Source organism: Tubulanus polymorphus, chromosome 6 (assembly GCF_964204645.1).
Source record: "Tubulanus polymorphus chromosome 6, tnTubPoly1.2, whole genome shotgun sequence".
NCBI lineage: Eukaryota > Metazoa > Nemertea > Palaeonemertea > Tubulaniformes > Tubulanidae > Tubulanus > Tubulanus polymorphus.
Window position 1 is genome coordinate 1628764 of NC_134030.1, and position 11537 is coordinate 1640300.

General features: G+C 44.4%; 1 protein-coding gene across 4 annotated transcripts; it reads left to right on the forward strand.

The window, feature by feature from the left end:
• Positions 1-4946: 4946 nt before the first annotated feature.
• On the forward strand, positions 4947-10954 carry LOC141906724 (uncharacterized). 4 transcript variants are annotated; one of them, XR_012619407.1, is made up of 3 exons: positions 4947-7463; positions 7501-10608; positions 10940-10954. XR_012619407.1 is itself a non-coding variant. In XM_074796028.1 (2 exons), the coding sequence occupies exons 1-2, from the start codon at positions 5240-5242 to the stop codon at positions 9525-9527; spliced, it is 4251 nt and encodes a 1416-aa protein (XP_074652129.1). In that variant the 5' UTR covers positions 4947-5239; the 3' UTR covers positions 9528-10817. The 4 variants fall into 4 exon arrangements, 1 of the variants encoding a protein (XP_074652129.1); XR_012619405.1 differs by having other exon boundaries at positions 10857-10953; XR_012619406.1 differs by lacking the exon at positions 10940-10954 and adding an exon at positions 10824-10839.
• The last annotated feature ends 583 nt before the right edge of the window (positions 10955-11537 follow it).

The window sequence follows — 11537 nt, forward strand, 5'->3', positions numbered from 1 at the left end:
TATTTTTTAGTCTCAATTAGTATTTCTAATTCAATTCACTAAGTGTGTAAGTCATCATTTGGATAAGTCGTCACATTATTGAAGTCATCTCTATTTTGAAGTCTCAATTAGTATTCAGTTTACTTCAGATAACGTAATTTGGTTTAATCACAAGTCGTCAACATTATAATCAATGTAACTACAGTGACTACATTATTGTCCTTTTATTGAGAAATTTATGTTAATTTTTGATTTCTGGGAAAAATCAAAATTCAAATGTTATCATTTTTTGTATCAAAAATTGTAAAAAATTGAATAATTTGTGTGCTATTGAAACATTCAGTTATGGGGAGTTTTAAGCTCAGAAAACTTTGAGCCTGTTTATACAAGTGTTGTAACAAGTGTTGAACAATTCAAAGATCATGTTTTTTATACTTTGTCATGTTAGAAAAAATGTTTTCTAGTATATTGATGTTTCTAAAAAAACATATGATTCAACTTTAAAAGGCCAACAAGCCTTCTAATAAAACTAGTTTGTCATATATATATATATTACTTGGTCATTGTCAAGTTTTTTAAAAAATATTTTGGTTTTCTCAGCTTTCTCTGGTGGAAATTTCTTCGTGGAATTCCTCTTCTATACAAGTTCCTCCTCAGACTGTTTTTATGCGAGAGTTTATAACAACCGGATCCTCAGAAAATGGTCGGAGTGCCAAGTCTTCGATTTAAGATCACCAGTCTTATCTGAGACCATAAGTTCACTAGCAAGTTTCACTAGCGATTCCAACAGCTATAGGATGGAACAGTATTATTATATAGGTCACCACTGTGCAATTGAGCCCAGATCATCAGAAAAAGATAAAAGTGAAGATATGTGATGGGATTCATTGAAAATTTTGCATATATAATTAATTCATTGAACTACTTAATTTGTATGATTTATTTTTTGGGAATTTTCGAATTTGTCATCAATAACTAGTATATATTTCTTTTCAAGTTGTGAGCGATCTAGTTCTCTGTCGACCCATTGAAAATGAATCGACTCTGAACTGTAGAACTGGACCCAGGGAGCTGAATCTCGCGTGCCACAGCAAGATACAGAGCTCTTCAATGTCTTAACCGTCAGGTGCTGCCCCTAAACAAATCAATTGCGGTAAATCTGTGAACTAACTTATAGCTCGCTTGCCAGAGTAGAATCATAGCGAGCTGTCTAAAATCTTGAACCGTCTAGTGCTGCCCCTTAATCGATATGTATCGGAAAAGTGAATTTATTACTCGCATGCCACAGTAGTTGAGTAGTTGGAACATCATGATAGACTCGTTTTTCTGTGCAGCTATAACGGGAACTATTTCAGATCTGATAATGAATATAAACTCAGTCACAGTTCGATAACAAACGCCGCTGGGTGAAATTGATGTAAACAAATAATCGTGTTGAAATTGAATTTAGTTTAAGATATATTTTCGTGGTAGTTTTTATTTTCAAGCTGTTTACGTTCACTTCAAATGATGAAACGATGAAACCATATTAAATACATCCCTGTTTTAGTGGGGATTTTGAGTTTTGGTCCTTTCCGTATCTTCTAGAAACATCAAGTAGAAAGGCATTAACTGAACCCTATGTCTTTAACTTCAGGAGTCTATATGGAGTTTTCGGATGCCTCTTTTCCTCACTTCTTGCATTCGTCACTATTAGAAATCCGGACAAACTGAATTCAGTTCGACGAGGCCGAAGAACAGAAGACCAAAGAGTGATCTGCACTAGCCGCAGGGTTCGTGTTGGCTTGGATCGGTGGGAGGCAATCAAACCCCGACACGTGAAGATGTATCCTCAAAAATGGATACCGGAACGCTTCTCTGGTTTACGATGATTAGTCTGCAGGGATAACTCTTTGGCGGGGCGTGATCGCGTGAATAGCCCAAACTAAACCTTCAGAGTTCACTGTACTACAGCATACAACATCTGATAACTTGCATAATAAAGCGCGGCGTGCATGAAAAGAATTGTATAAATGCGGGCAAGATTCCGTGCCCTGGCAATCGAACGCCGGAGTGGAGGTATTCCATACACTGGTAGGTGAGTCGGAGTAGACTGGTTGCTTGTCCCATAGAGACCGGTAACCAGTCTAGCCACCTCACGATCAGTCTACATTGAAAAACCATTACTGAAATATGGTTGACGGAAATATTCATTTTATATCAGATTCTGAAATATTTTCTCGTATTGACTACAAAATTTTTATTATCTTAATAAGATAAATCTGCCAAAGCTCAACAATTTGAATTAGTGAAAACCGATGTGCGAAGTCGTCAATTCAGAAGCCCGATAGAGCCCGGTAACCAGTCTAACTGTCAATGTTCATTGCGCGGGAATGAACGGGCAACCAGTCTACGATGAAAAATCATTTCTGAAAAATTATGAACGGAGATATTCATTTTACTTTGAATTTTGAATTATCTTATAAAACTGACAGCCATATTAACCAAAGTATTAATAGTAAATCTGATAAAATCTAATACCGGTTTTAGAATAGGTGAAAACTGATTTATGTGAAGCCGTCGGTTCAGAAGACTGATCCGTAGAATCGTTCGCCACTTTCTTCCGGTCCACTTACTTCCGCGTTTGTGATTTGCATACAAGTAGTTTGAATGTTAAATGTATTAAGCCGCGTGTTGATTGGTTGAGGTCAGTGCGGTTTACTGAACGATGACCAGCTGTCAGCTGATCGAATCATTCGTTTCACAGACATTACGACGTAAGTATATTTTACATCTTTGATCAAAAATTGTAGTGTAAAAAAACTCCAAACTAAGGCCTCTATAAATGATCGATTGACTTTAAATGATTACTTTAGCACAGCTCTTGTAGACAATGATTAGGTGTCATAGTAGTTTAGCTCGAAAGTGCACATATAAGGTTAATTTTCATCCCTTATTTAGAGACCGAGGTATTGAGCGTCCATTTCAGCCCTTAAAACATCATCAACCTACCTCAAACTGACTGTTTTTAAATCCAGCAATAGTTAACTATTGACTCATCATGGATTCGATTCAAAAACAATTTTTGATGATCGTAGTGAGTCGAAACGTTTGAATTTTTGAAAAACACGAATGCTAAACCACGGATCCGGACTTCGATTGCGGCCCAATGGCAGAGTTGATTTTCTTATTTGGAATTTGAAGATATAAATCACTGAAATCAATTGGTTTTCTCAACCAAAATTAAAATTAAGAATGATTTAGGATGGAGATGTTTGATTTTCATTTTGTCTAAAATGCCGACTTAAAAAATTAATTCAATTGAATCAAATTAATGAATTCATCATTTCACGATATTATAGATAATCAAAATGTGAATATGAAATCACCTTTTCAATCGCTGTTTTTGGGTAAGATCGCAGTTTTTAGGTAAGATCGCAGTTTTTAGGTTAGATCGCTGTTTTGAGGTTAGATCACCGTTTTTGGTTAGATTGCTGTTTTGTGTTAGATCACTTTTTGTGTTAGATCACAGTTTTTGTGTTAGATCGCTGTTTTTGGGTTAGATCGCTGTTTTGTGTTAGATCGCTGTTTTAGGTTAGATCGCAGTTTTTAGGTTACATTGCAGTATTTTGGTTAGACCGCAGTTTTTTGTTAGATCGCAGTTTTTAAGTTAGATCGCTGTTTTGGGTTAGATCACAGTTTTTAAGTTAGATCGCTGTTTTGGGTTAGATCACAGTTTTTGTGTTAGATCGCTGTTTTAGGTTAGATCGCAGTTTTTAAGGTAGATCGCAGTTTTTGGGTTAGATCGCTGTTTTAGGTTAGATCGCAGTTTTTAAGTTAGATCGCTGTTTTGGGTTAGATCACAGTTTTTGTGTTAGATCGCTGTTTTAGGTTAGATCGCAGTTTTTAAGTTAGATCGCTGTTTTGGGTTAGATCACAGTTTTTGTGTTAGATCGCTGTTTTAGGTTAGATCGCAGTTTTTAAGTTAGATCGCAGTTTTTGTGTTAGATCGCTGTTTTAGGTTAGATCGCTGTTTTTAAGTTAGATCGCTGTTTTGGGTTAGATCACAGTTTTTGTGTTAGATCGCTGTTTTTAGGTTAGATCGCAGTTTTTGTGTTAGATCACTGGTTTTTTGTTAGATTGCAGTTTTTAGGTTAGATCGCTGTTTTGTGTTAGATCGCCGTTTTTAGGTTAGATTGCCGTTTTTAGGTTAGATTGCTGTTTTTAGGTTAGATCGCTGTTTTGTGTTAGATCGCTGTTTTTAGGTTATATCGCAGTTTTTGTGTTAGATCACTGTTTTTGTGTTAGATCACTGTTTTTGTGTTAGATCACAGTTTTTGTGTTAGATCCCTGTTTTTAGGTTAGATTGCTGTTTTTAGGTTAGATCGCTGTTTTGTGTTAGATCGCTGTTTTTAGGTTATATCGCAGTTTTTGTGTTAGATCACTGTTTTTGTGTTAGATCACAGTTTTTGTGTTAGATAGCAGTTTTTAGGTTAGATCGCAGTTTTTGAGTTAAATCGCCTTTTTGGGTTAGATCGCTGTTTTTAGGTTAGATCACAGTTTTTGTGTTAGATCACAGCTTTTAGGTTAGATAGCAGTTTTTAGGTTAGATTGCTGTTTTTAGGTTATATCGCAGTTTTTGTGTTAGATCACTGTTTTTGTGTTAGATAGCAGTTTTTAGGTTAGATCGCTGTTTTTGAGTTAAATCGCCTTTTTGGGTTAGATCACAGTTTTTGTGTTAGATCACAGCTTTTAGGTTAGATGGCTGTTTTTAGGTTAGATCCCTTTTTTCTCTTAGATCGCAGTATTTAGGTTAGATCGCTTTTTTTTGGATTAGATCGCTGTTTTTGGGTTAGATCGCAGTTATTGTGTTAGATCGCAGTTTTTTGTTAGATCGCTGTTTTTGGGTTAGACCGCAGTGTTTAGGTTAGATTGCAGTATTTCCATCGAGTACTGTACCCTTTCCTATGGTTTTTGCCAATATTTTCTAAATTTGGATTTATCGCCAATGGTTTTTCTATACGACCCGGCCCTGCGGTATTGCATTTAGCCACCGGCGAAATCCGCCATCTTTTTTCTTGGCGTTCTCGCAGTAGAACGCGTTGGATTTTTTCGCCGTAAAAATCTGGGAATTAGGATATTAGGGAGTTTTCACTCTCGTAACGGTGAGTCCGTTCGGTTTGGGGGTTATCCCTGATTTCTTTTTTTCCGTAAGAATTTTATTTACAAATATAATTTGATTGAATTGAATTGAATTGTTTTGATTTGTAACAGGATAATTATGCCACCCCCTCCTAAGGGTCAGCATCGTGGCGGGGAGGGATGCGGGCATTTGTTTGGCGCCTGGGACAACCACGATTCATGTGCGTCGTGCAGGCGCAAATCCGGTCAAATATGTGCAAGGAGCAATCCTTGCAATATTTGCGTCGTGTGGTCCGAGGACCTTTGGCTTCGGGCCGATAAGGCTCTTAAACTAAGAGATCGTCGTCGAGTTAGCAGGGATTCGTCGGTTTCGGCCGATGTGCCAACCGACGTTTCTAATCCTGTTTCTTATCGTAAAGCGGAGCGGTCGCCGGTCGTTCAGGTACGATCGGCTTCCCAACTCCGTTCACCGGGGAAGAACGCTGGTTCACCGGCACCGGTCTCCGGTCATTCACCGGTCTCTGGTCGTTCACCGGTTCGGCCGGTTCGGCCGGTTCAGACTACATGTTCGGAACCGAGCGCGCGCCGCGGTAGTCGCGAACGGCCCGCACCGGTTCGGTCGGTACCGGTCCGGTCCGGGTCGGGCATCGGTCCGGTTCGGTCCGGTTCGGCCACCGGTCCGGTCCAGACGTCGTCCGGTACAAAACATCCGGTACGTTCATCGTCTGATTCTGATCGTCGCTCCGGGGATAGAGCTCGCTCTCCCACTAGATTTAGACGCCGGGAGCGTAATAAACGAGCAAGATCTCCTTCTCGCAGATCAAGGTTTGATCGCGAGAGGGACTACGATCGTTATTGTCGGAAGTTTCGCCGTCGGTCTTCTCATCGTTCGTCGACGTCGGTTAGCGATGAAAGCGATTCTTCTAGTAGGTCACGATCCCGTTCGAGGGACCGTCACCGAAGTCGGCATGATCGTCGGGATACTGGAAAATACCTGACTCAGAAGGATTTCCATGTATTTGAGGAGAAAATTTTAAACTTGTTATCTTCGTCGCAACAAGTCGCTGCAACTTCTACAACAGGTAAGCCTATTCCTGATTGTCCGGTTAGAAGTTCGCCAGCCCACTCAGTTTTTCGGAATTCTGACTCTGAATTCCTGGATGCTGCGGTAGGGTCTGATTTCAATGAGGATCCGGTCCCAGAGGCGGCAATTCCTTCTGGGGTCGTTCCTGTCGCAAGCAATTGTGGGTTGCCCCAGACGATGGGGGCTTCCCTGGCTCGCAATGTATCTCCGTCCCGTTCAGTTTTATCCGAACCAGCGGGGGACATGCCATTTAGAGCGATGATAAGTGAGTTCTTTGTCAAGCACGGGGCAACTCGCGCTAAGCCCACAGCAGCTCCTCTGGTCGGTGAGTCAATGGAAGCTTATCGCCCTCCGGACTCCGATCTTAACGTTTTACGGGAATCGTCAGCGGTTTCAAGAGAATGGGCTCGATTGGATACGCAATTATGGGGTGAATGTCGGCCTGGAACTTTTTCATTTCCCCCTCCAGAACGGGGTATGAAATCTGGGAAATATTTTAGTTCAACCGATCCACCTATAGGCGCATTTCGCTCGGCGTATTACGCAACTCCAGGTGCTGTGGATCACAGTCATAACTGCCTGGATGCTGATTATACTTTGATCAGCCCGGATACTGTTACAGCACAGTCGGGTATTCGTTTGCCTAAGTCCGGTTTGGTGGCCATGACGTCAATCCTGGACAATCTTACCAGGGTTGGTTCGTTTCAAGATATGGCACTTAAGGTGTTGACGGGTGAGCTTCGCGAGACTCACGCCGCCGTTCATGCGGGCTCCGACCCAGAGTCAGTTGCCCTAAAACTGGAGGGAATGGACCGGATTATCCAATCTTTGGCTCGGTCTGTTTCGCATGTAATTCCGTTGTCGGTTCGGGGTCAGGCTAATCTGGTGTTAGCCTCCCGTCAGTCAGTGATGGACTCCAGTGCCAAAACTCGTCTACCGGATATGGTGTCCAATGCTTTGCTGAGAGCCCCATTGGGGACGTCTTCACGTCTCTTCTCCGGTTGGTGCGCTCCGGTTTCCGCAGAGCTGAGGAAGATTCGGGAGGTTCAGGCCAAGTCCAACCCCCGAACTCCGTGGAAAAAGCGTTCTGGTCCGACGCCGGCGGCGCAAGGTTCGGCACGGACGCAAACAGGACCATCTCAAACTTCAGCGCTTTCTCAGGCGGCTTCGGATGCCGGTTGGAGAACTAGCGCGCAACTTCAACAATCGTGTCAAGCCTCGTCCGGTCGTAACAGTTCCGGTTCGTATCGAGGCAAGGGGAAGGCTCCAAAAAGGGGCTCTTCCTTTCGGAAAAACTCGAAATGAATTCTTGGGACCAGTGGGAGGTTGTCTGCAGCAGGCAGCAACCCACTGGTCCGACCTCTTTGGAGACGGTTGGCCCTCCCGGGTCGTCTCTCGGGGCTACCGTCTCCGTTTCCTAAGGCGACCGCGCCTGATGAGGTCACCTCCCGACATGCGGCCAAAACCAGGTCAGGAGGCCTTAATCTCTCCGGCTCTCAAGGAACTGGCAGAGAAGGGAGCGATAGAACCAGTTTGCAACGAAACTTCTCCCGGCTGGTTTTCTCGAATATTCATGGTACCAAAGGCCACAGGGGGTCAACGGACAGTGATAGATCTGTCATCCCTCAATCGGCACCTAGACATTCCAAGGTTCCGGATGACCAAGCCCAAGGACGTGATTCAAGGGCTCCGTCCGGGTCAATGGGCGGCTTCATTGGACCTGAAAGATGCTTACTTTCAGGTTCCAATTCACCCAAAATCTCGGCGATTTCTCAGGATAAAGTGGAAAGGCCGCCAGTTCCAATTCAGGTCTCTTCCATTTGGCCTCAGTACGGCCCCGTGGGTTTTCACCAAGTTGGTCAAGTCAGTTCAGAAGGTACTTCAGTCAAGGGGTGTTCGACTGTTCGTTTACCTCGACGACTGGTTAATAGTCGCGAATTCGGCTCAGGAATGTCGGGAGGCAATGACCTCAGTCTTGGACTTAGTCCATCAGCTAGGGTTCCGCGTAAACAGGGAAAAATCTCAGTTGACGCCGGCCCAACAGTTCACTTATCTCGGCATGGACTTCGATCTCCGAATCGGCAAAGTCTTTCCGTCTATGGTTCGAGTGGCCAAACTTCAAGAAGCTGTAGCGGGAGTGTCCACAACCCCGAGAACAGCTCGTTACTGGTCACGGCTTCTAGGCTCCATCAGCTCCATGGGTCTGGTGGTGCCCTTAGGCCGCCTCAGAAGCAGGCGCTTGCAACAATATTGGAAGGTCTTCTGGTCTCAGTCGAAGGGCAACTGGGAGGCCTTGATTCCCGTACCTCCAACCGATCTAAGTCCGGATCTTCAGTGGTGGGCGGCCACTACGAATCTTCGGCTCGGGGTGTCACTAGCCCCGTTAGAGGCTCCAGTTCGTGTATTCACGGATGCCAGTCACCAAGGTTGGGGGGCACATCTGGAGAACCGAGTCAAAGCCGGGAAATGGTCTCGCTACGAGGCCACCAACCACATAAATTTCCTAGAAATGCTGGCCGTGTGGAAGGCCCTGAAGTTCTTTCACAGGAGAGTGGAGGGCCACCACGTTTGGTTAGCCACAGACAATTCAACAGTGAGGGCTTACCTTCAGAACCAAGGGGGCACTCACTCAGAAACCCTCACAGGTCTGTCGGCCAAAATTCTTCTTTGGTGTCAGACAAAGGGCGTGTCCCTGACTGTGGCACATTTAGCAGGGAAAAGGAACGTGATGGCCGATGCTCTGTCTCGTCGAGGTCAGGCTATTGCGACAGAATGGGTTCTCCACCAAGAAGTAGCCGATCGGGTTCGGGGCATTTTTGGCAATCCGCTGCTGGATCTGTTTGCCACCCGGTTCAATCGGAGGTGTCCTCTGTTTGTGTCCCCGTTTCCAGACGCGGAAGCGTGGGGGGTCGATGCCTTCTCTCTGGACTGGTCGGGGATGCATGCGTATGCGTTCCCGCCCACACCAGTCCTGCCGCGCTTACTGGATCAAATAGAGAGATCAGTCAATTGCAACATAGTTCTGGTAGCACCATGTTGGCCGGCTCAGAAATGGTTCCTACCACTTCTCAACCTACTGTGCGACAACCCCAGGATTCTTCCGAATTTCCCATCGCTTCTGTCTCAGGGGATCTTTCGGCATCATCCAAACAGCCAGTGGTTAAATCTGCTCGCCTGGCCATTGTCCAGCGATCCTTGTCAGCTTCAGGCTTTTCAGAACAGGCTGCCTCCTTTATCGCAGGATCTAAGCGGCCATCAACAAGTACCATTTACGATGCCAAGTGGAGTCATTTTGCGGATTGGTGTGCTGCAGGGGAAATTGATCCATGCTCACCCTCTGTAGCTCAATTGGCAGATTTTTTACTGCACCTATTTGTAGCAAAAGGTTTACAGGTCATAACTATTAAAGGTTACCGCTCCGCGATTTCTCATACATTGCGTGCTTCTGGATGGCCAAATGTAGCAGGGGATCATCGGATATCCCAGCTGGTTGCTGGGTTTTCTATTTCCCGGCCTCGGGTAACAAGGACAGTTCCACCATGGGATCTGTCTGTAATTTTGAAGAAGTTAATGGAGGCTCCATTTGAACCTCTTTCGGCAGCGTCTTTTGCAAATTTGTCAAAAAAGACTGTATTTTTGCTGTTCTTGGCTTGCTCGGCCCGTCGCTCTGAGATTCATGCGCTTTCAGTCCGACCAGGTCACATTGTCTTTGGGCCAGCGAATGAATTTGTTTCGCTGCGGCCTGCTTTGGAATTTTTGGCAAAGAACCAACGACCAGGCTCGGTTGGGCGTCAATGGCGAATTGAAGCCCTAAAACATCGAGTGGAACCGGGCATCCCGGACAGGACTTTATGTCCTGTGCGGGCGTTGTGTTTCTATTTAGATCGCTCTGCTTCACGGAGGGGTTCACGGGAGCGGTTATTTATTCCGCTGCTGGATCACCTAAAGGGTGATATTTCGCGGGACACAGTAGCCCGATGGGTCTCTTCAATGATCAAGGACATTTTATTGAAGGAGAATCTTTCCTCGGAGGGAGTCGTTTCTCATCAAGTGAGGTCTATGGCTACTTCCTGCGCAGCCTTTTCGGGTGCTCCGTTGGAGGAAGTCTGTCGGGCCGCCTTTTGGAATTCACCGTCGACATTCACGTCATTTTATTTACGGGATGTTTCAGGCCAGTTAGGCTCATTAGCTTCACTGGGTCCTGTTGTCATGGCTCAAGGTGTCCGTTCTTTCCGATCGGACCCTTTAGTGTAGAATATTTATGTAGCATTATCAGGATCACAGGGGGTGTATCCTTGTACATAGTTTGGGCTCATATCTGCAAGTATTAATTTCGCAAAATTCTGGGGGGGGCCCCTGAGCTGGACGGACTCACTGTGGCCAACCGGTCTTCCCTGTGCTACAGTGCTCCATTCCGTGCTTGGGTAAGTGCTCTCTTTTTCCCTCTTACCTTGCGTTTGAGCGGTGGTTTTTCTATCTACCTTTCCCACCATCCTTGTGCTAGGCTAGTCTAGCAAAAACCATAGGAAAGGGTACAGTACTCGATGGAAATATTACAATTTTTGGAACTAAAATTTGTATTTCCGAGTAGTACTTACCCTTTCCTATGGTGGGAATCCCGCCCACCTGCCCCGCATAGCTGTTTTTTTTTGGTCTGCTATGACGAAAAAAGATGGCGGATTTCGCCGGTGGCTAAATGCAATACCGCAGGGCCGGGTCGTATAGAAAAACCATTGGCGATAAATCCAAATTTAGAAAATATTGGCAAAAACCATAGGAAAGGGTAAGTACTACTCGGAAATACAAATTTTAGTTCCAAAAATTGTAATTTTTAGGTTAGAACACTGTTTTTCTGTTAGATCGCAGTTTTTTGTTAGATCGCTGTTTTAGGTTGGATCGCTGTTTTAGGTTAGATCGCAGTTTTTTGTTAGGTCGCTGTTTTTGGGTTAGAAAGCTGTTTTTGTGTTAGATTGGTGTTTTTAGGTTAGATCGCTATTTTTGTGTAAGATCGCTGTTTTTGGGTTAGATCGCTGTTTTTGGGTTAGATCACTGTTTTTGTGTTTTTGTCAATCATCATATCAAGATTTGCAATCCCAGTTGCCTTCAAGTTTCATATAGAGAATTAGTGGATGTGGTGTCCCTGGACCCCTACATGCACCATATAGAGAATTAGTGGATGTGGTGTCCCTGGACCCCTACATGTACCATATAGAGAATTAGTGGATGTGGTGTTCCTGGACCCCTACATGCACCATATAGAGAATTAGTGGATGTGGTGTCCCTGGACCCCTACATGCACCATATAGAGAATTAGTGGATGTGGTGTCCCTGGACCCCTACATGCACCATATAG

Excerpts from the sequence above, each read along its gene's own strand:
- LOC141906724 (XM_074796028.1), top strand. The coding sequence starts at position 5,240 with ATGCCACCCCCTCCTAAGGGTCAGCATCGTGGCGGGGAGGGATGCGGG. Across the intron at positions 7,464-7,500 it reads GAAGGCTCCAAAAAGGGGCT|CAGTGGGAGGTTGTCTGCAG; the intron begins CTTCCTTTCGGA and ends AATTCTTGGGAC.